At 42.0% G+C, this 27,822-nt stretch overlaps 1 protein-coding gene across 2 annotated transcripts in view; it reads right to left on the bottom strand.

Annotated features, from left to right (window-relative positions):
* Nucleotides 1-27,822, bottom strand: part of AKAP6 (A-kinase anchoring protein 6) — a 314,138-nt gene that overhangs the window by 237,709 nt on the left and 48,607 nt on the right. The window contains exons 1-2 of one of the 2 annotated variants that reach the window (XM_063117791.1): nucleotides 27,436-27,479; nucleotides 23,415-23,769 (exon numbers count right to left, since the gene is read on the bottom strand). In XM_063117791.1, the coding sequence (XP_062973861.1) occupies nucleotides 23,415-23,769; nucleotides 27,436-27,458 (378 nt within the window). In that variant the 5' untranslated portion in view covers nucleotides 27,459-27,479. Of the gene's footprint in view, nucleotides 1-23,414; nucleotides 23,770-27,435; nucleotides 27,480-27,822 lie in introns of those variants that run through there. The other variant, XM_063117789.1, reaches the window with a different exon arrangement.

The raw sequence follows: 27,822 nt of genomic DNA, 5'->3' as shown, positions 1-27,822 counted from the left end.
CACACATGACCCTCAATTCAACTTGGGACCACTGTACAGCGGGAGGGCAGAATTAAACCTTCCCCCCATTTCCCCCCTGAAATCCCCTCTATGGGGGGTGGGGTGTTCAGGGCCGGTGCTACCATTAGGCCAACTAGGCAGCCACCTAGGGTGCAGACCTCAGAGGGGCACAGTACTGACCTTTAAGGGTCACAGTTTTGTACAAATTAGCTGTTTTAAGGGAAAAAATAATAAAAAGAAAATATAATAGTTCAGAAACTCTTCCTGAAGTTGGCAACTTTTTGGGTGTGGGTGTCTGCAAGTATCTCTCCTTGCCTAGGGCGCAAAATAGTCTAGCACTGGCCCTGGGGGTGTTAAAAAAAGTGGGTTGGCATCAATGGAAGGTTTTTACTCTCCTCCCCCCACTCCCAAGATTTTAGGAAAAAATGGTGGGTGGAAGCTTTAAACCTCTCCGCCTGATCTGAATCTGCACATGCTTACACTTAGAGTAAAGTACACACTAAACATTTAGCATAATGCAAAGTTTGTCTCCAAGGCTAGAGAAAACCTGCATTCAAATCCCAAATCCACCACTGGGTGACTCTAGGCCAGTCACTGTCTGTCAATCTCATGAGCGCGATGGAGTTGTTGTTGAAAGGATAAAATCGGAGGGGAGAACTGCGTCTGCCACCTTGACTTCCTTGCAGAAATGGTATGATAAACAGGCAATACAAAAATAAAATAAAAAACACTGCCTAGGTATTGCAGTAGCTGTGACAGTTGTGGTGCTGCTTTAGCAATATGCTGGCTTTTTAAAAAAGAAAAGGCTGCCAGAAAATCCTTTGTACTCTTCTAGAAGCACTAGATGGTGCTGTGATACAATGGCAATGGAAACTTACCAATAAAACAGGCTTAAAACTCTGAAACTAAGAATGAATACAGGGTAGTGGGTGGAATCCAATGAAGACTTTTGTCTGTGGAATTGGGAAGGGGGTGATACACCCTCCGCACTGCAGCCCCCTGCATTCCCTCAAAGTGTGATATTGAGGGGTGAGGGACCTTGCTATTTCAGGGCTAACCAGGGGCTCTAATGGGAAGGAAAGAGGGAGAAAGGTCCATCCCATGAGCACTGTTCCACTCATGTGATGCTGGATTCCACCCAGTATGTTTTACTTGCAAGGCACATAGTAACAGAATTCGTGCTGCAGTGAGTCGTGCCTTTGACTGGAATTCCTGGGGTGAAGAATTGTGCCACTTCCTTAAAACTTTATTTCATATCTAATAACAAGTTAAGGTAATTTAACATACAAATTGGGAGACAAACATTTAATTAAAATAATTTAAAATCTCAGATCTGACATTGCTTATGAGATTATTTGCATATAACCCAGTCATAAGGCAGACGTATGTCTCCGTTTTCTGGGGTAAGGAGTTTAGGGCAGCTGGTACAAGGTTGGTCTACTTTGCAGGACATGTTTTTGCAATCGTTTGTTTATCCACAAATTCATAGGCCAAGCAGTGGAAAGCACACAGAGAGGTATCCCAGACTCAAAGCAGCACCTTTTATCTGCCCCGAATTCCTAAACTGCTTTCTTTTTAAGACCTTTTGCCCTTTGCTAAACCACACAAAACTAGCTTCAGCCATAAAACATGTATTGTGGAGTTGTTCAGAGGTCCTAGAATATTGCAGGTCGATTATTTAACGTGTACATGTGTGTGTGTGTGTGTGTGTGTGTGTGTGTGTGTGTGTGTAATAATGGATATTAATATAGGATTAACCTGATATTACTAAACTATTTTTTCCAGAAGTAACAGAAAGACTTTAAAGTATTTTATTATAAATTTATTAATAGCTGCCACAATTGTCAGAGCTCCCACACCTAGGGAATGGTTATTTAAAGCTTTGGAAATTACTCAAATGGATAAATTAACAGATAGGGTGTGTAATAGAAATGATTGTATTTTGCGGTCTAATTCTTTTTTTAAAAAAAATGTCAGCCGTTTATCACTTTCTGGAACAATGATTTTAAATTTGGTAGGTTGGATAATTATTATGTATTTAGTTTTTGAAATTACAATAATAAATAAAAAGATGTTTAAAAATTGTTTTTAGGAAGTTTTTAGGATGTTTTTAACAATGCATATTATGTTTTAATTGAGTATTATGCATTTTATCATTTATTGTTGTTCCCCACCTCGATCAAAATGGAGAGGTAGGCAAGAAATAAATTTATTATTTATTATTATTGTTGTTGTTGTTGTTGTTGTTGTTGTTATTAAAAAACAACAACTGATTTTAGCCTTCAGACTGAGGAAAGAATTACTTGCTGTTGCCAGATGACCATTAGCTTCTGTTATCTCCCATCAATGACCGAGCAAAACCAAAGTTTAAAGGAAGAGCCACAGGGCTCAGAGCAGGATTGCAAGTGACTACCGACTGTTCAGAACAAGAACACTTGAGGGAGGTTTTTCAATTTAGAGAGTGGATCAGTAAATGCCGTGCATTAATTACCTGATGACCCAGATAACAATTTAGGCCATCTTGAGATGCTGTGACATGATAGCTTTGATGAAAAATAGTTTTCTCAGTGGGGACTAGCAACCTATAACTAAAAAATGGCTGTGCTAAGTGTGGGTTTTCACTTCTGTGCTAAGGGTGGGTTTTCATAAACTTCCTGCGATCTGTAGCTATGTGCTACAGGATTGCAAAGGCCTTTCAAACCTGTTTACCATCCTACATTACTCAGCCAGAAAAGAAAAAGAAGGGCATCATAGGAAGCTGCTGGTTCATTTCATTTAAAAACAAAACATGTTTGAAGATCTCTTAAAAAAGTTGACATTAAACACATGGGGACTCTTTTTGGGACTTTTCATTAAGAAGCAAGCTGAACATTATTACCTAGAATGAACAATGTTTTTTATAGTACCAATGGAGATTTACAAGATTTATCAAATTTAGCACACCACAACAGTTTCTTAACACAGGGAACACTGAAAGTAGTTCTGCAGTTTGGATGGGTATGCCATTATTTTGCTGCATTCTGGCGTGTCCTGGAGCAATGAGTGAGAAGAGTATAACCTGATACTCTTGTTCTTTCTCTTGTGCTTGGCCATTTCTCTACTCCTCCTGCAGCAAATTCCCTTCCATGTACTCTGCCTTCCCACTCTTCTTCCCTCCGTATATAGCACAGGCCCTAAAGTAAGCCTTTATAAAGTCAGCAGAGAGGGGAGAAAATCAGCAGCAATCAAGGGTAATGTATACTGGTCAAGGTCAAACATGAATGAGAAGAGTGGGCAGGTGAGAAATGACACAAGGAAATAGCAAGGGTTGAGGCCTGTGCATATCAAAGGCATGCTTTAAATAGCTTTCCACATTGGCTGTTTCCACACAACCAGCAGTTTGTGTGTGGTAGTGCACTAGGGCATTTTCTCAATGCCATCACAAAAGAAATGAGGCATCTGTTTTGTAGGCGCAGACCATTAGGGAAAGGCTGAAAGAACAGAAAAATTGTGTGTGGTGGCGGGGATAGGGTAGTGTAATTAAAAGAAAGATACAAGACACCATAATTTGTTTAAACATTAGGGAAGGAAAGAGGAAAATGAGAAACAAAGAAAAAGCAATCGAAAGAGTGAAAGTACAAACAAAAGCCATAGACTTTCAATTCTTGTGTACAGAGTCCTTGTTCACTCTTCACAGCTTTGTGAAGGAGGTAATTATTTTTCCCGTTTTACAGAAGGAAGACTGGGACTCACTAACAGTAAATAGCCCAAGGCAATACCCTGATCATTGCTATATAGTGATTCAACATCTCCAAGGAGTTGACACCCTGACCACCAGGCTACTGTTACTACTGTAGCTCTCAGTTCTGGAAGGTGCAGGTCGCACATTGAGTCCTGGGAAACTGACCTGGCACAGCAGAATGAAATTCTATGGGAATTTCCAACCTGGCCGGCCTTCAAACATTGGGGCCTACAACTCGCAGCATTCCTATCCATTGGCTCTGCTGGCTGGGGCTGATGGGAGTTGAATCCCAAATTTTCTGGAAGACACCAGGTCAAAGAAGGCTGCTTTAGAACTAAAGCCAAATTAACCAGAAAGCCTTTGCTGATTGTTCCTAAACAAATAACAGTGGATACATAGTCATGATCATCACCATTCCAGCTTTGTACACCTTATATGGTGTTTTATCATTCCAGAATTAAAAAAAATACAAAAGTTGCAACCCGGCCCAAGGGTTTTCCTATTTGTACAGCTTAAAATAGGTAAGAACAAACACCAGAAAGTATAAATTCAATACATTCATGTTTATTACAAGAAGTAGGAATGTTGAAGGACATTCCGCAAATTGTGACATGGTAAAAGGGGCTGATTAGGGCCAATTCAAATTATGTATTTTCCATACTCCTTTTCTTCTAGAACAGCCTTCCCCCACCTGGCATACTCAGAGGTATTGGACTCCCATCATTCCTAGACATAAGCCATGATGGCTGGGAATTATGGGAGTGGTAGTCCAACACTGCTGGGGGACAGCATTTGGGGGAGGCTGTTCTAGAAGAAAAGGTGACACAAATAAAAAGTATCTCACCATGGAAAACATTGCAACTTTGTTTCTCCCACCATAAACGTCAACACATCATTCATAATCACTCAGTCCCAAGCGTTTGCATTCTCAAAAGGGATTATCTGCCCACGAATCGTTTCCTTATTTATCCCTGCTTTAATCTCCAACACTGGCTAGGATTTGCAAACCATTGAGAAGTCTAGATTAGCCTGTGGGAGAAAATATATAGATTACACTATGTATATTTGGGTATGTATGAGTATACTGTGACTTTGAACACCCACACATGTTAACTAGCACAACATTAACTGGTACTAGGATAAATAGCAAGCCCTTGATGAAACAAGGAGGAGAAAAATGTTGGTTACAAATGCCGAGCTGCGTAGGGGGACTGGAAACTGGAGAAAGTCGACAAAAATAACAACTACCATAATGTAAGCAAAGGAAGGGAAGTGCCTGTTCTGTCACCATGGCTTCTCAATCCTTTAATAACCCAGTTCCATCTGAATGCAGTCACTGCAGTTCCCAGTGTCATATTTTTTAAAAAATAATAATTTAAATTTAGAATCATAGACATGCTCATTTTCAAGATGGGGTATGATCTTGATATGATCACCTCTGGATATGAGGTAAAAAGTAAGAACATTGATCTATTCGTTTCTTAGCTGTTTCACTAAGCTTATCTGTGAACCACAAAGTGTTTAAATCACATTTAGGGCTGTTTCCCTGCGGCTGACTTTGTTTGACAGGTCTCCTTTAAAATCATCAGCTTGCCGGAACTGAAGCTAGTATTTCTCTTGCTGATTAAGTGCTGGCCCCTTTCTTGTTCCAGCCTGATTAGAAACAGATATTCTACTCTTTTGCCCAACTCTTTTAGCCAGCCCTGATAAAAGGCTGTAGAGTAGGGTGACCATATGAAAAGGAGGATAGGGCTCCTGTACCTTTAACAGTTTTATTGAAAAGGGAATTTCAGCAGGTGTCATTTGTATATATGGAGAACCTGGTGAAATTTCCTCTTCATCACAACAGTTAAAGCTGCAGGTGTCCTGCCCTCTTAAATCTGGTCACTCTAGTATAGCTCCTGCACGTTAACTATAGTGATGAAGAGGGAATTTCACCAGGTTCTCCATATATACAAATGACACCTGCTAAAATTCCCTTTTCTATGCAACTGTTAAAGATACAGGAGCCCTGTCCTCCTTTCCGTGTGGTCACCCTACTTGCTCTTATCAGAGGTTTTGTTGATCTAGAGGTTATATAGTGGGAAAGCAGAAAAAGAAAAGTTCTTTGTGTAGAGCTCGGATCTCAATTCTGTAACGAAACCAAAAGTAGATACAGCAAATTAACAGCCTTGTGTAGAAAAGCTCATAGGACACTGATTTCTACAAAGTCAGATTCTTTGTCCACCTAACCCAGTATTGTCCACTCTAATTGGCAGTGGCTCTGAAGCAGAGGTCTTCCTCATCACCTGTTACCTGATTCTTTTAATTGGGAATGCTAGGCACTGAACCTGGACTTTCTGAATGCAATGCATCTGCTGTACCTACCACTGAGCGCTTTGTGTTTAAGCCACTTCAGTCTTACCTTTAAGTTTGTTCAGGTGATCACTTCACCATGGGAATAATACAGCAGATCCTGCCACTTATCATTTCTGCTTTCTCTTAGAGACTTGACCTTTAGAAAAGGAAGGGCCCCACTACAACTATTTTCACAGCTGCTGACCTTGTTCCACCACTCTAAATCTCACCTGCAGGCAAGTTATATAAATTTTCTTGGGCCTTTCAAATCTGTATGGCAGTTCAGTGGGAACCATGGTGCTGAGTCAGGCACAAAGTAAGTGGCTGTGCTGGTGGAAAATATCAATAGTTTAGGTGCTACATTTCTCTGAACTCTGGGCAAATCAGTTGTTATTTTGCCACTAATTTCTGAAGGACCAATAGTGAGTTTGCCTGGTGCAATAATATTGCTTTCTCTCCTGCACTGCATTTGTTTTGTCATACAAGTTACCACAAGGTGTCTCACGAAAGCCGTCTGTCAGCACTTCCTTCAGGAAAAGCCTCTTCCTGTATCTTAGAAATTCTCCTCCTCTTCTCACCAAGAAGCACCAACATGACAGAGATACACCCTGCTGACTGATGGAGAGGTAGTATATGGATGTGAAACACAGATGTGCTCTGCTCTCTACCAAAGTGTAAGCCAACTCCTTTCTCCTCCTCCTCCTCCTAGCAAATGGACCAAGCTTTGCACAGATTTGATGCAGTGAAGCCTTCAAACAAATTTACTCAGCTTTCAGAGTTGGACTCTTGATGCGTGCTCTATCTGAGTGAAGCCATGCCCACTAGCCCCCCTAGACACGACCCCTGCCATGGTGCACCTCTATAGCTCCCTACAGTGCCATTCCCCTAAGTTGGACCTGCCCCATGGCAGGAAGGAGGTGGTTAGCATATAACTCTGTCCCTTGGCCTATTAATCTCCTATAGCTTCAAACTAAATGGACTGTGAAGCTACGTGCAGGTTAGGGAAGTCTTCCTCTAGTGACTGAAGATGTTACTGCAAGTTAAACCATATGGACGTATTTATATAATTACAATTAATTAATGCATTTTAAATCAAAATAACTCCAAGGTGCACACCCTGAGGATCCCCTTAGCATGCATGCCAAGTTGTCTAGGTTTTATAATCTTGACCCGAGGGTACTGGCAGATGGACAGTCAGACACACATCCTATTATTATTATCATTAGTCATTGCAAATGTTGAGCCTTCCCCTCTGCTACTTTGTCACCAAAACTCTCCCCCTCCCAAAAAGCTGCCATTGGACCCCAAAGGTACAGTCTTATGCAATGGGACTTTCAGAGGGCAAATAGTTGCTTTCTGGGGCAAAGCGGCAATTTTGGTGGGAAAACAGAGCAGGTTTGAATGCTGCAAGCCTGATGTGGATCAACCCACACCTCAGCTGCTGTTTCTTTAAAAAAAAAATCCCTGGCATCTCCAGCTGAACATCAGGAAAAACTTCCTGACTGTTAGAGCAGTATGACAATGGAACCAATTAGAAGTAATGGGCTCTCCCACACTAGAGGCATTCAAGAAGTAGCTGGACAACCATCTGTCAGGGATGCTTTGAGGTGGATTCCTGCATTGAACAGGAGGTTGGGCTCAACGGCCTTAAAGGCCCCATCAGACCTTACTATTCTATAATTCTGCTTCAAAACATCTACAAGATTTCAGCAGAAAATTGAGCTCTGTATTGTCCATAAAGTGGACAACACAGCCTGCAGTCCACAAATATGCAGGCATTGATCTACTGGGATCTTTATATGCTATGCCTCTACACAAGTTGATTTGACTATTTTGAATCTCAAGTTCTTTCCATCTCATATATCAGCCTTCCCCAACCTGGTGCCCTCTGGATATGTTGCACTATGACTCTCACCATGCTGGCTGGGGCATGTCATAGTGCAACATATCTGGAGGGCACCAGGTTGGGGAAGGCTGCCATAAATAGTTGTCATCATATATGACCTGTACTGATAATCTTACAGTACATTTATGGAACGCATTTGATTTAATGCATAAAAATTCATAAAATATATACTATTTTAGTGGTTTCTCTATATAAAAAGTCCCAGAGCATGAGAAAATGGAATTTATATTGCATTGGTAAACTGGGCACTCTGTACTGGCCAAATGGCACCATTGCCATTTGCACTTTACCCTAACCCATAAATAGTTTCATGTGGATCCGTCCATGCCATTTTTATTCAGCGCACAAAATCGCAGCCTTCATTGTAGCAAAGGGGTAGAACTTGAGCTATGAAAATTCTTTCCAGCAGGAATGGGCCGGCTGCTCGCATTTAGAGTAGATGCAGCATAAATCAAGCTATTTCAAGTCTTAGATCAGCACCTCCAAAATGGCTCTCAAAACGGGTTCAGAGCTCCCCTCTACCCCGGAGTACCCTCCCAAACATTGCTGCCGGCCCAGTCACCCTAGCTAAGGGAAAGTTTAGAAGCACCAAGTGAACTGAGATGAGCTGAGATTCAGAGCAGAACGTTCCAGGCTCACTGCTCATGCTTGTAACTGCTGCAGTTTGCAAATTTCTTGATATGTACAGAGATTCCCATAGGCTTGGCGAGGAGTTGGTTTGACAATACTTGCGCCAGGCCCCACGTTCCGTGGCAGTCCCCCTATGCTTTCAGCTACTGCAGGCAGTCATTGAAGATGCAATGTCACCCTTACTTGGCAAGACTCAGCTTCAGCCCAAAGCAGAGTTGCCAGCTAAGCAGTTCAGATTTCAGCCTTGTATCCCAGAGTTGACGCTGAGGCTTACGTTTAGTGCATGAAACGCTTCAGATTGAGGAACTCTGTATTCTGTTCCCTACTCCGTTTGGCAACTCTGAATAAGTCTCTCGATTTGTCTAACTATAAAGGTATGCCTCTGACTTTCTAGATCAAAGCATCTCATGCAAATTAGCTATCTTCCACAGTAGCTATTTTGAAGTGCATTGCAGTACATGAGATTTCTGTGTAGAGATCTGCTGTTGGAATCTGCTGAAAACTCCCTATGTTTGGCATCCCATTTGTGCATCTGCAGTCTCCCCCACCCTGCAAATCAGTAGTCCAAGGGGCATCTTATCTGTTTGGTGCGGTGAGCACAGAACAATCTCAATGCAAATGTTCCTTTCTCCCCTGCCTGCCAAGTGATAAGCACTGGAAGGATACAGATTCCCCATTATTTAAACCTTAGTTATCTAACAATGCAATCCTGTGCATATTTACTCAGAGGTAAGCGCCACTGAGTCTGGTGAGACTTACTCCCATTGTATATAGGAGTGCAGCCTTGACCTCCTAAGTAGCTAGCGATCATAAAATCATAGAATAGTAGAGTTGGAAGGTGCCTATAAGGCCATCGAGTCCAACCCCCTTCTCAATGCAGGAATCCACCTCAAAGCATACCTGACAGATGGTTGTCCAGCTGCCTCTTGAAGGCTTCTACTGTGGGAGAGACCAGAACCTCCCTAGGGTATTGGTCCCATTGTTGTACTGCTCTAACAGACAGGAAGTTTTTCCTGATGTCCAGACAGAATTGGGTTTTCTGTAACTTGAGAGCGTTATTCCGTGTCCTGCACTCTGAGCTGATCGAGAAGAGACCCTGGCCCTCCTCTGTGTGACAACCTTTCAAGTATTTGAAGAGTGCTATCATGTCTCCCCCAAAACTTCTCTTCTCAAGGCTAAACAGAAAGGGAAAGCTGCATGTTCAAAGGACCCAACGGAGAGGAGTTGGCCTCACAATCCCGGTCATGTTCTGTTTTCCCCAAATGACCCTTAAAGTCAGCACGCCGAAAACAGCCTGCTAAACATGTCTACTCAGAAGTAATTTCCGTTGACTTCCATTGCACTTACATACCATGGAAGCGAAAAGACAGGTGGGAAAAGGAATTGCTTTGCCTTTTGTTTCAAACCTCACTTATTTGGAGGAGCAAACCTGGATGTAAGTTTAATGACTTTTTTAAAGGAAGCTTGTTGATGCTGTAAGTCTCCACCACACATGCCTGAACTATATTATTATTATTATTATTATTATTATTATTATTATTATTGCACCATCAATGCAAATGGTACTGTACAGAATAAAAACTAATGCCATTCCTCGTGCAGTCTGCCACACAAAAGTATTTCTTCTTCTTTTTGCAGAGGCTGCGTGTGCAACAGGAGGAGCAAAGCCAATTGGATGAAAACGTGGCTTTAAGCTGAATTGCGTTGGAAAGCATCTCCATATACACGAGGCCAGAGAGAACTATGGTTACAACCACAGAACTGCAGCGGCTTTGACTTTACTCTTATACCACTCCATAGCTTAGCTAATATCATGTTTAATTCAACCCTGTTTTAAAACAACAACAACAACAACAACAACCAAATAGGCATCTAAGAAGTATAGTCGGATAGTAAGCTATTCTGTTACATTTGTTTCTATGTTTTGCCTAGTATCTGTGTCACTATTCATGGTATATAATAATTTAAAAGGAGCTACGGTCACTTTTTGCAAAAAGCTAAACAACTATGCAGCATTACTCAAGTTAAAAGCACCATAGCTCTATGAAATGTATCCAGTTATGTCCTGCTGACAGAACAGATACCACTGGTGGAATAGATTCACACCTCCCTCCTGAAGCCCCTTGTCTCCTCCTCAAATCTGCTTCAAACTTTTGGTCGAACCTCTGAAGCAGATTTGTAGGGGGAAAGAAAGGCAGGGGAAGTCTTATTGTGTGAGAGGAAGTTACTAATGCAACATTGAACGGAACCCAATTTCTGCGATGTACATCCTGGAAACAAACATTTTTTTCATGCTCTAATTGCGCAACACAACTGTTTCCTGGATGGCAGAAGCAATAAACTCTTATGGTGAAAAGGCTGCTGCGAAGTTAAAACATCATGCAATTTAATTAACCCCTCTTACTATGGGCTATTAATGGCTGTTTGGAATGTTGTTATAATAGCTCCTTGTATTTTTTCAGAATTTGCGAACACATTTTCAATTCAAGCTCATCAACATTATATCGTTGAATTTATGAAGGGGCTGAGGAAGAGAGTTTTCTATCGTTGGGATCTGTTCAAATCCAGGCAAACTTTGAGAAAGAGAGGATAGTGAGAGATTTTCAGATGCACAATAGTTCTAGTCATCATCGGTGAGGAGGGCTCCCATATATCCAGGATTTCCCCATTGCTTTGCCTGATCTAAGTTGCCTACAGTAAAAACGGCTCATTAGTAACCATGCCAGCAGCAACTGCTCCTTTTTTCAGATGGTAATTACACATCACTGGTAATATACAACAGAATTATTAGGATGTAACAAGCCACGCAAGGGAGCTCTCAAAAAACAAGCTCTAAAAATTAAATTCACTTTTTCATCCTTTTAAGCACACACACACACATTGGCCAAATTATTGCCAAAGCTCCCCACAGAGATGCTTACTTTTTATTTCTCTAAAGCTCACAGAGGAAATCTCAGGGTATATAAAACAGTTCAGCTATTGTATATAAATATAATTACGCTCTTTGTTTTTTTTCCTTCTCTGAATTATATGGGAAAGGGACAATCCTGGTACATGCTTGCATGTGTGTAAAGCATCCATCTCTGGTTCCCTTTCAGGAACAGCAGCCCCAGTCTAGAGGGCAATGAAGCAATTGCTCTCGTTGACATTGCCCCACACTATAGTTAGACAAGTCAACCCAAAATGTTTTTAGAGGGGCGGGGGTTTCCCAGAACAACCTCCAAAGCAATGCAAGGAACCACTATTAAAAAGAAACGAACCATGTTAAGGAGCTCCACTGTGTAGGGTGACCACACGGAAAGGAGGACAGGGCTCCTGTATCTTTAGCAGTTGAACAGAAAAGGGAATTTCAACAGCTGTCATTTGTATTCATGCAGCACCTGGTGAAATTCCCTCTTCATCACAACAGTTAACACTGCAGGAGCCCTGCCCGCTTTTGTATCTGGTCACTCTAGTATAGCTTCTGCAGCTTTAACTGCTGTGATGAAGAGGGAATGTCACCAGGTGCTGCATGCATACAAATGACACGTGCTGAAATTCCCTTTTCTATACAACTGTTAAAGATGCAGGAGCCCAGTCCTCTTTTTCATATGGTCACCCTACCACTGTGTACACGAGAGAACAGAGTGCATTTAAAGGAAACTTCTAGGTTTCTGTATGAACTATTCTTTGAATAAAATACATTTTCCTCCTCATTTTTAATTAACATTTGCTTTGCATGAGTTCCTGATAATTTGCATTTTTGTTGACTTCTAGCTTTGTGCATAATACTTAATGCAGGAGGCCCACCACTTATTTCCTCATCTGCTACCTGCTGATTCAAATCTTGTTCTATCTGCATGAGCCCAAGACAGCGGAACGTGTATTCGGGCATCACGGTTTGTCCCGGCTCCTCATGGTTACTCGCAAGGAGCTGGGACCCACGCACAGGGTACAGAGCTCCTCAGGAGCACTATGCCCATGGTGGGGGAGTCGGGAATTATTATTATTATTTAAAAAAACCCACTTACCTTTTGCTCACGATTGCTCGTGCGCTGCTGGCTCTTTAAGAATTTTTTTTAAATGGTGGGCGTGACACCTCTCCTCTGAGGTTGTCGCGCACAACGCGTAAACAGAGGCGGGATGTCGTGATAAAATCATCGCGAGATCTTCACCTCTCTGTCGCGGACTAACAGGTAGGTCTAGTTAAGGCCGGTGGCACTCCTTAAGATAAGCATTTGCATGAAGTCACAACTAAGGGCCCACGGAAATGTTGAGAGAACAAGCTCTAAGCTTCACAACTGAGGCCAGATCTACACCTTGTGTCAGATCACTACGCATGTGGAATAAAAAGCAATATCTAACACTATGAAAGTGTTATATGGAATGTGGATTCCCCAAGTTATCAGTGCACTTCAATACTGCTATAAAGCAGTAGTGTTGATCTAGCCTGAGATATCACAAAGCAATAAGACTATAAAGAGTACCTTTACATGTACGTATGTATGTATGTATCCTATGTTTTAAAGACTCTTGCATCATACTGTGTCTAGTCTTCAGCTATCAAAACATTTCCAAGGTATCATACAGCTAGTTTTTGCAATGATGGGGCTGGGTTCTGCTTATCCTACACCTAGACTTCAATCCAAATATTGTGTCACACAGTACATATTAAAGGGGCATGGCAGTAGCCCTTTAGTTACAGTATATATATTTTTAAAGTTCTATCATAATAAGCCTGAAAATTCTACTGCTTATAAAAATGACACCTCTTTAGCTAATAATGAGCCTTGATCTACCTTGATCTACCCAATTTGATCTATAGTTGTTCAAAATATCAAAATGATCTGATAAAAATTGGCACATACTGCAAGTTAAAAAGTCCTGGAAATTGAAACATTTGTATTTTTACTCCAAACATATCAGCACTTCATATATTTCTTTCACATTTTGGTGAAAACTACTGAAGTACTTTATTGAGGTTGTGCCTTTCGCTGGTTTGATGAAGTTCTCAGCAGCAGTTCAAAAGTTATTTTAAAAAATTCTGCCCCATGAAAGCCTATGGCAGCAACTACTTGCAAAAATTATGTCAAGCATGCTCAATTTCACTCTGAAGCTAGAATGCTGCCAATATCCTACTCTTTTGAGAGGAATTCTAGTGTTCCTATCAGCATTCTGACACTAGGGGAGGGGGAGCAGGAAACTGTCAACTAAAAAAGAGTGAGGTTATTTTTGATATTATTATTATTATTATTATTATTATTATTTGTATACTGCCCCATAGCTGAAGCTCTCTGGGCGGTTTACATAAGATTAAAACACTTAAAAATAATATACAAAATTTAAAAGTAGAAAAACGTACAGCAAACATGGAAACATATATTCAAAACAACTATAAACAACTTTAAAAACAAATCTAGCACCAGTAAAGCTCATCACATATTACTAAATGCCTGGAAAAAGAGAACAGATTTAACCTGGCACCAAAAAGATATCAATGTTGGCGCCAGGCAGGCCTCATTGGGGAGATCATTCCATAATTGGGGGGCCACCACAGAGAAGACCCTCTCCCTTGTTGCTGTCCTCTGAGTTTCCCTCGGAGTAGGCACCAGGAGAAGGACCTTAGATGTTGAACGTAGTGTGTGGGTAGGTTCATGTGGGGAAAGGCGTTCCATCAGGTATTGTGGTCCTTAAAACCAGCATTTTGAATCGGGCTCAGAAATGTACAGGCAGCCAATGCAAGCAGGCCAGAGTCGGACTTATATGTTCGAACTTTCTGGTCCCCGTTATCAATCTGGCCACCTTATTTTGCACAAGCTGCAGCTTCTGAACCATCTTCAAAGGCAGCCCCATGTAGGGCACTTACCAGAGCACAGACAACTGAAGCCAGGTTATCCCTGTCCATATAGGGGTGTAGCTGGCCACCAATAGAAGTTGGTAGAAGGCGCTCCATGCCTCCAAGGCCACTTGAGCCTCAAGTGACAGAGATGGTTCTAGAGAACCCCCAAGCTATGAACCTGCTCCTTCAAAAGGAGTGCAACCTCATCCAAAACAGGTTGAACACCCTCCATCCGGTCAGCAGAACCACCCACTAACAGCATCACAGTCTTGTATGGATTTAGTTTCGGCTTATTAGCCCTCATCCAGTCCATTGTTGCAGCCAGGCAACAGTTCAGCACATCCACAGCCTAACCTGATGAGGATGAAAAGGAGAAACAGAGCTGTGTGTCATCAGCATACTGATGACAAGGCACTCCAAAACTCCAGATTACCGCACTCAACGGTTTCATGTGGATGTTGAACAGCATGGGGGACAAAACTGACCTCTGCAGAACCCCATACTGGAGAATCCACGGGGCTGAGCAATGTCCCCCGAGCACCACCTTCTGGAGCTGACCCGCCAAGTAGGAGCAGAACCACACTGCAATGCAGTACCTCCCACCCACAACTCCTACAGGCATCCCAGAAGGATACCATGGTCGATGGTATCGAAAGCCACTGAGATATCAAGGAGAATCAACAGAGTCACACTCCCCCTGGTTTTCTCCCAACATAGATCATCATAAAGGACAACCAAGGCTGTTTCCGTACCAAAGCAAGGCCTGTAACCAAACTGAAATGGATCCAGATAATTGGTTTCATCCAGGAGTGCCTGGAACTGGCTCGCAGCCACCTGCTCAAGGACCTTGCCCAGGAATGGAACATTTGCTACTGGCCTATAGTTATTAAGATTTTCAGGGTCCAGGGAAGATTTCTTCAGGAGTGGTCTCACTACTGCCTCTTCCAGATGGGCCAGAATCACTTTCACTTATTGATAGATCGCTTGATGAACAGGGGAAAGGGAAAGGGAATGTTGGAATCCTGTACAGACTTACTCAGAAGTAAGCCTTTTTGAATATAGAGTCTGAGTGTGTTTCACAATCATTCTGTAAGTTGGAAATACTGCCAGGCTATAGTATCAGTTTTGTGTCAGTGCTAATACTTGTAAGGAACTGTGGTAAAGTGCATGAAACAGACTCTGGGGAATGAAGAGTTAAAATTTGTAGGGGAGTTACATAGATGTCTTTCTACTGGATCATCCAAAGACACTCATGAATACAGGGCTGGCCTTAGGGGTGGGTCAGAGTTGAGCGATCGTCTGGGGCACCGAGCTGAGCACCAAGGTGAGCTGAAAGGGGTGCTAAGCTGAGCTCAGTGGCGGTGTTTTTCAATGTATTATTTGCCATGAGCTCGGGTGACAAAAAGCAAATGTCTGCAACTTTTTTCAAGGTTTTATAGGTTGTTTGGATGCTAACTACAAAAAAAATATTTTTCCTTCAAGTGGATGAATGCCATCTAAGATTTCCAGGTAAGGAAATCTTAGAACGCCGTGTAAGATTTCCAGGCAACGAAGGAATCCTTCCTCAGTGAGGAGTGGAGATGGCCAGCAGCAGGCATCAACCAGAAAACCTATGAGATGGAGCCCCAGGAAGCACAAAGAATTTGGAGGTTGTACTCAGCATAAAACATAACCTGATCCCTATTCCCTTTTCCCATGTAAGAAAAAAGGAAGAATATCTATCATTCTGCTTGATCCCAGTGTAAGGAGAAAGTGCAGGTGAAAATGCTACAATGCAGTCCGTGCATGCAAGAATTCTCGGATGTGGACCCTAACTTTGTACGCATATGCACGGGGCCTTGTAGGAGCAGCACCAGGGTCTCCAATATCACACTTGCACCAGGTCCCTCAGGGTAGCCCTGCAAAGCTGATCACTGAGGGGGGGGGGCAAAAGCATTCTTTGCCCAAGGCGCTATTTAGCCTAGGGCCAGCCCTGCATGACTACCATGGAAAGCTTATGGAACTGGCAAACTACCTTTGCAAATTTGTAAGCTGCAGGCATATAATACCAGCCATCTGTCCACAGGTTGCTTTCTGTGTGAAACATTTACTCAAAGAGCAGTGCTTGTGCTGAGGCCAGGAAAACCATTTCTATAATTATCATCCATTACTGCATCCATTATCTATTCCTGTAACAAAGTGTATTGCTCTGTTGCTCTGTCATTTCAGTTTTCTGAGTTTTGTTATGGTTGTGCTTATTCCTTTGCTGTGCCATGCTTCTATACATACTTTTAATGGCCCAAACATCAACCACAAAAAGATTGAGGAAGCCTTGCTAAAATATAATACATATTTCCATATGATCGAGTTGCTATTTTTGTTCATAAAACACTTTTTTTTATCAGTCTCAGAGCTTAGATTGCTTTAAGTTACCTTGCATATTTTTTTTGAGGAAGGTGTCTGATGACTCCATCATCATCATCATCCTTCCCACTCTACAGCATGTTAGTGATCCTGGTATATGTATGTATGAGTAGATGTGCCACTCCAGCAAGGCTAAGAATTCAAGTTGATGAAGGATTTGACTGCATCCATGGAAGGGTAAAGTGAACTTGAATTCTCCTTAGAAGTAAAACATTAGTACAGGAAGAAAAAAGTTCTAGCCTAGCCCTTTTCTGCTAATTTCCCACTTGCAGGAATATTTTTTAATATCCAGGTCCATTCAAATTGCAATCCCTTACAAGGTACCACCCCAAGAGTCTACCACTTCAGCTCTTTTTTGGTAATAGTATTCTTTTCCACATGTACGGCGGATTCATGGATGGCTTCAAGTCTGCATCTGTGAGTGAAGCGCATACCTGCAATGAGTACCTGTGTGATGTTAGGGCTCCATGCAATTGGGAATGTTGCTTTTTTGAGCATTCTGAATTGCATTGGGCCCAGCATACCCTTGTAAGTACAGGTGCACATTACAGACACATGTTTCAATGTATGGCTTTGGGGCTGGACCCTGATTCTGCCCACGTTTGTTGTATATGCAAAGAAGAACCCTAACAACTGAAAGGGGCTCTCACTGCCAACTCATTGCATTTGTGTTGTACCCTGCCTTGATCCAGAGGGAGAGGAGGGTAACAAATTATTATTATTATTATTATTATTATTATTATTATTATTATTATTATTATTATTATTATTCTGCTATATGTGTAGACCAGGCATTAGAAATTCAGGCTGGGCAGGTAGGGTGGGAACTGCAACAAAAGGCAACCAAGCAGCAGACTGGGACGGGGGCAGACTGAGTGGGAGCCAATAGCAAGATCAAAGTTTGACTGTTGCCTGAGCTGGAAGTATTGATAGCAAAGCCAGGTAAAAAACAAACTATTTAATTATTGATATATGCTAATAACTGTAACTGCATGAATATTGTAGTTATGGCTATTTGTTTTTGTTTCATTTTTGTGAGCCTATGGACTATGTCTAGGTCAGGAGGAACCAGTAAGCTGCTGGGAGAGTGGTGGTAGGCCCATGCTGGAGGCTGGGGAAGCAATATTGCCTCGTCTGTCTTCACTCACAAATTTTGAGTGACTCATTGCACAGACCAGAAAGCTTCTGATTCAAATTCTAAACAATCATGACAGAGCTATTCCAATTTTTCAGACTTTCATAACTAAAGTCTGTTAGAAAAGGATCACAGACAAAAGGAGTCATACAAGTTTAAGACCAATCCACAGTATAATTAGAAGTCCAAATCAGGGCTTAATGATTTTGGAGATTAGGCTTGTGTGTACACAGGACTCCACACTGATGAAAGGCCTCATGTTGATACATATTAACAGAGAGCAAAGAGAATTATATGTTGTTTCTTGGTTCTCAACACTTCTGTCTGGTTATCCCTTGCTTGCTTTGTGTTCTTGAATTGTGAGGATCTTATTTGTTTGTTTCTTTATTTTTTAACAGGGGCTAATTCTTCCTTGTCTTCTTGTAAAACTAATCCTTGCACATGAACATCAAGTAATCCACTGCATAACTTTCATTCTGAGAACAGGAAACATTTATTACTTCGCTGTAAAGCTGCGGGTTGATTTGATTATTACACTTGTAGCCTCCCCACTCCATAGAGCTTTGAGTGACGTAAATCAATCTCCCATCCCAGTAGTGGCAAGGTCTGACTGTTAATGGTCAGAAAAGGAACTACATCATGCACCTCCAAAACCATTTTTTGGGCTATGAGTTTTCTTTCTTGAGATATCATTCTGTTAACCTTTGGATCACATAAGAGAAGCAAATGGTATGACTGAGGGCCTTGCTAGACCTGCCGGGATAAGCCGGCAGGGAGGCGGGGCGACGGCGCGCTGAAGTTAGCGCGTGCCGCCCCGGCTTCCAGACGCGGGACGAGCAGGGACGTCGGGATCCCTGCAGCGTCCGCCATTTTTAAAAAAAGTTTAAAGGGGCCACGTGCGGCCCAAAGACTCCGGACCAGGTAAGTCCGTTTTTTAAAAAAAACGAAGCCCCCCCTCCCTGTCCCCGGCCTTGCCCTGGTGGCACCGCTCGCCTGCTTGCTCGGGCGGCGGCGGGCGGTGCTCTCTCTCTCACCCGCCCTCCCCCCTTGCCATCCCCGGGTCCGGCCTTCCCCCTGCCCCTCTCTTCCCTCCCCCCCCGGGCCGATGGGCACAGCGCTCGTATGAGCGCTGTGCCAGGTTCGCGGCTTTTTGTGGCTACTCGCGAGTAAGCGAGTAGCTGCAAAAAGCCACAGAAGTCTCTAGACGTTCCCCAGCCCCCGCCTCAGGCCGGGGCTGGGGAAAAGGCGCGCCATAAGCGACTTCGCTTATGGCGCGTTAGAGGAGGCTTCAGTGCAGCCTGGGGCCGGATTCCCCTGTGCGCCATGTGGAAGCACAGCAGGGAAACCGGCTCTCAAGGCGCGCTAAGGCCTCGTCTAGCAAGGCCCTGAGACACATTCTGCAGCAGGCAATCTGCAATATGACTTTGTTTCACAATAACAGAAGCAACCTCTATACTTAACAGGGAGGAGTGAAAGCAGACCACTAACAGGTTGATTATACTTTATAGGGAGCATGTTGGGGTTTACATCATGCAATTTTGCCATTCTTTAGTTTTCTCTTTAGGATGCCCAACCAAAAAAGTACAAATGCTGATCAGTACAAATGCTATTCATTCATTTGACACATTTCTGTGTCTCCTTTCTATCTACAGTTATATATCACCCTTCATCATATCAGCTTTCAGAATAAAACAAATACAAGAACAAGAAAAGAGCAGATAAAACTGTAAAGAAGTCTAACAGTGTGATCCTATATGTGCCTACCCAGAAATAACCCCCATTCAATTCAATGGGATTTACTTTCGGTAAATGTGTTTATTATATATACAGTTAAATCAGTACAAAACTATTAAAATGCCTTGATAAATTAAAGCAAATATTTTAGCTTAGTGCCTAAGTGATCTCAGCGTTGGCCCCAGTAAACCACTTTTAGGAAGCCTTCCATAACCGGAGCTAAGCTGCCAAGAAAGCCCACTGCCTTGCAGACATTCTTTGTACCTCTGAGGGAAGAGATATATGGGGAAGGGCCTTGGCGGAAGGTCTTAACAAACTGGCAGGTTGAGATGAGAGTAGGCACCTCTTCAAGTATTTGGCTCCCAAGCCATATAGAGCTTTAAATCAGCCTGACAGATCCCCCAATATCTGCCGCCACAACTGATATAATTATTTTTACACTCTCTGATCAAACTTGTAAAGAAAGCAACATCTGAGTTTCAAAGAAATCAAGTTCTGAAGTCAAAATGTAGTTGCTTTTCTGGTCCAGTATTTAAGAACATAAGAAATCCCGTGCTGGATCAGACTGAGGGTCCATCTAGTCTAGCACTCTTTACACACAGTGGCCAAGCAGCTGTCAACCAGGGACCAACAAAGCAGGGCATAGTGCAATAGCACCCTCCCACCCATGTTCCCCGGCAACTAGTGCACACAGACTTACTGCCTCGGATACTGTATGGCATGTTGCACCATGCCCTGCTATGTTGGTCCCTGGTCGACAGTTGGTTGGCCACATTTTTTCAAATACATATTTGCACCATATGTTTTCAAATGCATATTTAATATACTCCAGTGAACAAACCCATACATTACTTTTGAGAAGAAATTCTTATCCATCTTGCTCATGAATTTCTTCAAAATATCCCTCATACATTTTAAATAATGCATTTCAAAGAGACTCCCTGATATAATGAGTTAAAAATAAATAAAAACATTTGGGAGAAATCCCTCATTATGCAAGTGGACTACCCTCTCTTACCCCATGCTTCTGAAAACCTTTTTCAGAGGGTACCAATTTTGAGGGGGTGTGAGAGGCTGCAGAGGAGAGGAAGGACCTGCCCCCCTCTCCATTCCACTGACAGAAGCCATTCCATCAGCAGGAAGAGTTAATTGGATACCATCCTTTGTATTGAAGAATATGCCATTAGATTTATTATCTTTGCATCAAAGGACTGGTCTACATAGTCAGCAAATTCATCACAGAGGCTTTTCTGAACTGCACATCTTTTAAAATGCCAAAGAGTACATTTTTAAAATTGTCTTCCACGCAAGGAAGTCCCTGAATCTAGAAACTTGTCACATCACATTGAAGGCAAGCCAGAATTTATTTTTAACAGGGGAACTTGGGGAGTTTGAAAGAAAGTTTTAATAGGGTAAGCATATGGAAAGGAGGACAGGACTCCTGTATCTTTAATAGTGGTTTTTAAAAAAGGGAATTTCAGCAGGTGTCATTTGTATGCATGCAGCACCTGGTGAAATTCCCTCTCATCACAACAGTTAAAGCTGCAGGAGCGCTGCCCTCTTCTGTCACTCTAGCTATACTAGCTGGTCCCTCTAGTATACTAGCTATACTAGATACAAAAGAGGGCAGTGCTCCTGCAGCCTTAACTGTTGTGATGAAGAGGGAATTTCACCAGGTGCTGCATGCATACAGATGACACCTGCTGAAATTCCCTTTTCTACACAACTATTAAGCATATAGTTTTAACTGAACAGGTAGCTCAATTGTAATCAATACAATTGCATGCAAAATCTGCCTTTATCCCCATAGGTCCAAATGATTAAGCTCAGATCCAAAGATCTGTGTACTGAGCGTTGCTCATCCAGTAGGTGCCTTCTCTTCCTAAAAGAGCACCCTGTGGCTTCTAACAAGCCATGACAAGTACTTGGAGAAACTTTGATGCAATGCACTTGGGGGGAAATGGAAGGAAATTGCAATGAACATGCAGAAATAATTATGTCCATCTAAGGGACATCCCAGCCCTAAACGAAGTACATTGTATAGGTGAAGATCCAGATATATGCCTTCTTTAGTGGATCTGTTCTGAACACACACACACACACACACACACACGTGTGGGTGGGTGTGGGTGGGTGGTAAAAGACACAGATTTTAGAACCAAAGAAGGGGCATATCTACCTATTTGTTCTGGATATATATAGGTTATACTTTTTGGATTCATGATCTTCTATTTAGATTATCAAGCTGTCCTTGTGGTCTGCAAGATCTAAAATATGACAAGAACCTTGCCCACCACATGAAGAATTTTGATTAAATTAAACCGGCCTGAAAAAACAGAGACCATTCCTACATGTAGTGGATATTCTGTTACACTCATCTGTGGAAATGCAAAGAGCTGCAATCCTTAGATCCATACATGCATCCAGGCTTTTCTATAGATTTGGGCAGATGAGTTAGGATAGGTTATGTAGTCTTAGATTAGCATACTTGCACAGACCAACAGACAATTCAGCATGCATAATTTGGTATAATGCTGATACAAACTCCAGATCATCCAGCATTACCTCGTTCAACCACCCAGAAGCAGGTTGCATACATGATAAGAGTTAGCAGCACAAGCCCTTTGAGGAAGTACAAAAACTACCTCCATCTTGCCATTGGCTGGATATATTTATATACCAAATTACGACAGACATATTATCACATCAAGCAGATGTGCAGAACCTCTTTCAGTCAGGGGCTAAATTCCATTTCAGAGAATGTTTTGGGCTTTTCTACTAGTGGTAGGAAGGATCCAGGGCAAAGGCAAAAGGGGCAGGCCCAAAATACACACACACACAAAAATACCAGCATATTTTGGCTTAAAGTTATCACTGCCAATAACTAAGAGTATCTCTACATTAACGGAAATTGCATTGTTTACCTGGGGCCTTTGTGCTTCCTGGTTCTTTGGTGTGATTGTTATGGTCTGAATTACACAGGAGGAGAGGAGAGGCAAGAGGTTTGAATTGAATACTTCCCCTTCATTCAGTTCCATTGAGACAGCACCATATAGCAGTGGAAGATCCTGCTGTTTCCCAGCTATTATCACTTTAAAAGTATTTCTTTTATCCCGGGATTTCTGGAGGATTCAGCTGGATGTCATGAAATTGACCCCAAAACCTCAGTGATTGGCCAATTATGAGCATGCAATAAATTGCTCGTTTAGAGAAGCCGTGAGGTTAGGGGAGGCATTTCAACTTTTTAGATTGGGGAAATACTGCAGAAAAGCCAGGAAACCACCCAGTTATCAGTGGTTAGGAGACATGAATGTGGCTATCTGGGGAACCCAGGAATTGGAACCCATGAGAGCTTGATTTGGCCCCTGGCCCTGAAGTTCTGCACTTTGGGCCCTAACAGAGAGTTAACCTTCATTGTCTATCCACATATTGGGGGGAATTCTATCATTACAATTAGTTATCTCTTTGGAAACAGCTGCCTGTATTCACCATGGAGTTACTGATTTCTTCCTACAGACTGGGCCCCACAGCAGAGCTCCACTCACCATTACATCAGTTAGCCAGATGGTAGATATGTCTTTGTCTCTAGGAAAGAGATTTTCAGTAAATGCAATGAAACAACTATTCTATATACATTTCTCCTTCCTCATCATTACAACCTGCAAACGAACCATCTGTCGGATATCTTAAAGTTGATACATAACAGGTAGATAGTAATATGGAAGCTTACTTTCAGCTGCACCAAATGCACATCGACATGCTTGCTGTCCGAGTCTTGCTGCACTGAGTAAGTCAGATCCCTGACCCTTTCGGATGTCATCCGGAGCCACGTTTCAATCTCAGGCAAGTGGAGAACAATCTTCCAGTCAGCTCCTGTGTGGAGAGGGGGAGGCTTTTCATACTGCTGCCCGGGATCAAGGTCTTTCAGCTCATCCTCTCCGTCATCTCGCTCGGTGGTGGGAGTCATGTTGATGACCATGGGGGATGCATCAGCAGCTACAGAATCCAGGTCCTGGGGCCTGATGGGGGAAAGTGCAACTTCCATGGCTAACATTGGGAGCTCTAGACCATAATTCTTTCCAAATCTGCTGCACATATGAAAGAAAAGAAAGGAATTTGTATTATTATTATTATTATTATTATTATTATTAGCATGTTTATACCGCCCAATAGCCGAAGATCCCTGGGCGGTTCACAAAAACTAAAACCATTCAAAGTACAAAACAAGCAGTATAAAAAGTGTTAGAAGTATCCTCTCCCACCCATCCCAAATGCACACCAAACTGGCTCACTAATAATATATCCCATTGCACTACCTGCTTAGGCACATACTCACGTCTTCCTCAAAACAGGCTTTATGTACAAAGAACAAGATAAAAACTCTTCATAAATATAACCCAAATTTAACTCCAAGGAGATCTGCAATCTGTACAAACCATGCAAATTAAGCAGGTTTGCATAATTCATTTTATTCCTGCTGGCTGTGATGAGGGCAAGGAATTTTGAGGGCAATAAAGTCATGCCCCCAACTAAAAACAAATCACATCACCATCCCAGCCTCTAGCTTCTAAGATTATACCCACCATTGTATTTTGATTATTTTCATAGTCATAAGAGTGAGAAATTTTCAGGAGAAGGGTTGACTGAATGAAAGCTGAGATTTCATTGAAACCTGGGCACAGATTGGATACCAAGGGTGGCTTTGGATAACAAACGCCAAGGAATTCAAGAATACAAAAATGCAAGAATGATGTAATTGTAACTTATTGTCCCAATCCAAATAATCAGAATTTTGCTCAGTAGTAGATAATATAAAAAGACCCCAGCTGTATCAGACCAAAGGTCTATCAAGTCCAGTATCCTGTTTCATATAACAGCCAACCAGATGTACACGCTTTGCATGCAGGCATCCCAATGTCAACCTGTGACATCTCCAGTTATGGAATGGTGATGGGAAAAGAACTCTCTGCCTGAGATCCCAGAGAACCAGTGCTGGTCAGAAGAGACAACACTGCCCTAAATGGACAAATAGTGTGACCTGGTAAAAGACAGCTTCCTATATTGGTCACCCCACCAACTGCAGTCATGGCTTCAAGTTAACAAGAGAATGTTACAACTACTATTTACTTTAAATATACCACTTCTATTCATTTACTCAGCATTTTTATCCATGTATACTAGGATATACTGGTGTCTCTAAAATTGGCAGAAATCCTCACTGCATTTAGTGTGAGTGTTTTCTGACTGTAGAAAACAAGGTACAGCCAAAGGCGATTAAATGTTAGAGACTTATTCTCTTAGCTATATTGTTGTGTTCTCAGTCATAAGACTTCAAGAGTTTTAAGCATGAAGGTGCTCGCCTCTCTAAATGCAAGCACCTTGAGTTCAAATACAAAACCCGTATGAAAATATAGGGTCATCTGGTAAATCGGAAAATGAAGAACTAAGCAAGCACAATGGCAAGGAGTCCAGGAGAATATGAGGCAGGACTACAACATTTGTACCAACCTGCTATAGCCCTGTTCAGGTGTTACTGTCTGAAGCTGTAGAGGGAAGAGTGGATCTGTGCATATGGGATCAACCCATGTGCATATGGGATCAACCCAAGCACCTGCTCCATACCCCATCTTCCTGCACTCAGCGAGAAAGTCTGAAGTGGGATTCTATGTGCATTCAGCTGAACATGCTTCAAATCATCCCTGTGATCAGCAACCCTTAACTATTATGGTTTCCAATCACATGGAGGACTCTAAGTGTTTGGCCAATTGCATTTAGGGTCCCTCTTCAAAAGTTACCACTCAACTTGGGAAGGTCAGAGCAAGAGCCAGCATGTGCAAGACATGGGGGCAGGGGAGGCTATCATAATGCCTGTGTAGTGCTTCTGTTATCATCATATGGAAATCCACATTTGGTATAACCAAACCAAATTTAAGCTGCCCAAAACTCGTTAAATGTTAAAACAAAACAAATCTTTCTTTCTTTCTTTCTTTCTTTCTTTTGGAAGCCACCTTGAACTATTTGAGGAAAGGTTGGATTTAATTATATATAAATATTTAAGTAGTACGTGCAGGAGATACTATTTTCATTGATCCCAACAATAAGTGAATGGCTGTACTAACTATAGGTAAAGGTTATATATAAAGTCCCCCATGTCCCCATTCAAAGACAATATGCAATATCCTGGCCTCAGATAATTGATTGGGAGTGAAGGTGGAAGAGCTTTGGGGTGCTCGGTCCTTCTAAACAGAAAAGAAAAAAGGTCAGTGGAGATCTATGCTTCAGCACTGGAAAGGGAGTACACAGCTATCGAAGGACTAAATAAAATTAAGGCAAAAAGGAAGAGCACATCAAGGGTTTTCTGGGAAGGTCAGTAGCCTTGCTTCTCTCAATAGCCTGTCTTGTCACTTTTATAAGAGCCTAGGTGCACAATCCCATACACTCAGCCTTTAAAGTATTAAGGAATACAGACTAATATAATCATTACAACTTTTAAAATCTTGTGAAAGCATGGCCGTATGTGTGCTTGTCAACCTTCATGTGACCAGTACTACCATCCAGTCTTTGGTCACATCTACACCAAGCAGGATATTGCAGGATGAAAGTGGTATATAAAAGGCAGGAGCCACACCAAGCAGGGTATAGTGGTATGAAATGGTATATGGTATGTGTCAAGGACCCCCAATAGTTGTCAGTGCACTTCAATACAGCTATAAAGCAGTAGTGTGGCTCCTGCCTCTTATATACTGCTTTCATAGTGCAGTATCCTGCTTGGTGTAGATTAGGCCTGAGTTTCATGGCTCCACATTGCACCAAACCACTTTATAATTTGAAAAAAATATTCCGCATTTGAGAAGTGAGAAATCACACCATCCTCAATTGTTATTTTCTCCCTGTACAATTTTGATGATGAGCAATATGTTATTATTTCAGCATATCCTCGGAATTATTGCATTCTAAAAGCTGGACTTTGATTAGGCCCATGAAATTTATTATTGCCAATATCAGCATAGCTCACAGGCAAACTAATTACTCCCCAGTGATCAATACCTAGCAAAAACCCAGGAAGCAACTGCACACAAGTGCCCAGTGGCTGTTCTACTTAATATCGACTCCTTCTGTATACTCTCCAAGGCACTCTCATTCTCAATGTGCTTCAACATGAAAAGTAACACTAAGCGCTAACCCACATCTTTAGAAAATGCTTCTGTATGAATAAGTTTTAAAAAACCTTCCAGGTCCAATGCAGAAGGTGGCAAATTCAATTCCGAAGCAGGCAGGGATCCTTCTGATTCTCATCAGCTTTGGTAATGACTGACCTGCTTTCTCTTATCACACTCTTGAATCTGCACAGTGCCTCTCCCATGCTACCACTGTGCTATGTTGGCAGCTATTAGAATAAAGACAAATCCTTTCTACTTATACCGTTAAGAAAGCCACAGTGAATCACTGCCAAGTATACCCATACCCATACACACACATGTACATACACAAATCAAGAATATTAGAACTATATATTTCTACTTTGTCAAATTTTCTTAACAAACAGAATAAAAACAGTCTAGTGCTTACTAACCAAGCCAGAGCTTCCTAGCTATTTCTCTAAATGCCACATTTGCTTGAAAGAATACACTGCTGCATAGAGAAATTACTGGATAATTACACCTAATTCATTTTGTAGTTGCATAACAAAATCAAAAGCTGCCATAATCCAGCTGCCTAAGCTACAAAAAGAAAACAGAAATCTCACACACTTTCCCGAGAGAACTGGCATCATCAGAGAGTGTCCTCCCAGTGTTGTCACTCTTCATACTAGTCTTAGGGAAGCCAGGCTCCTCCTCCTTGTCCTTCTCTCCGTCCACTAGCATTCTGCTTGGCAGAACAAGGCAAACTGTCATGTCATCTCTACACCAATCTATAAAATCATGCCGGGAAGCTAGGGTGAATATGAGCTTGATTCACGTCGAGTACTTCTTTGAACAGAAAACAGCCACCGTCTTGCTGAGAGTATTATTGCTCAGCTCAAATCAGAGAAATCACCAAAGACTTTAGAGAAAGAGTAAGTAAAGGTTTACAAACCAAGCTACTGAATTCTGAGACTTAGGCAGGCAACAAAGTGTTTCAGCTGCTGAACGCCCTAA

The sequence above is a fragment of the Elgaria multicarinata genome, chromosome 2, assembly GCF_023053635.1.
Source record: "Elgaria multicarinata webbii isolate HBS135686 ecotype San Diego chromosome 2, rElgMul1.1.pri, whole genome shotgun sequence".
Lineage (NCBI taxonomy): Eukaryota > Metazoa > Chordata > Lepidosauria > Squamata > Anguidae > Elgaria > Elgaria multicarinata.
The sequence above is the reverse complement of the archived record's forward strand: the minus strand, read 5'-3'. Positions and strand labels throughout refer to the sequence as shown.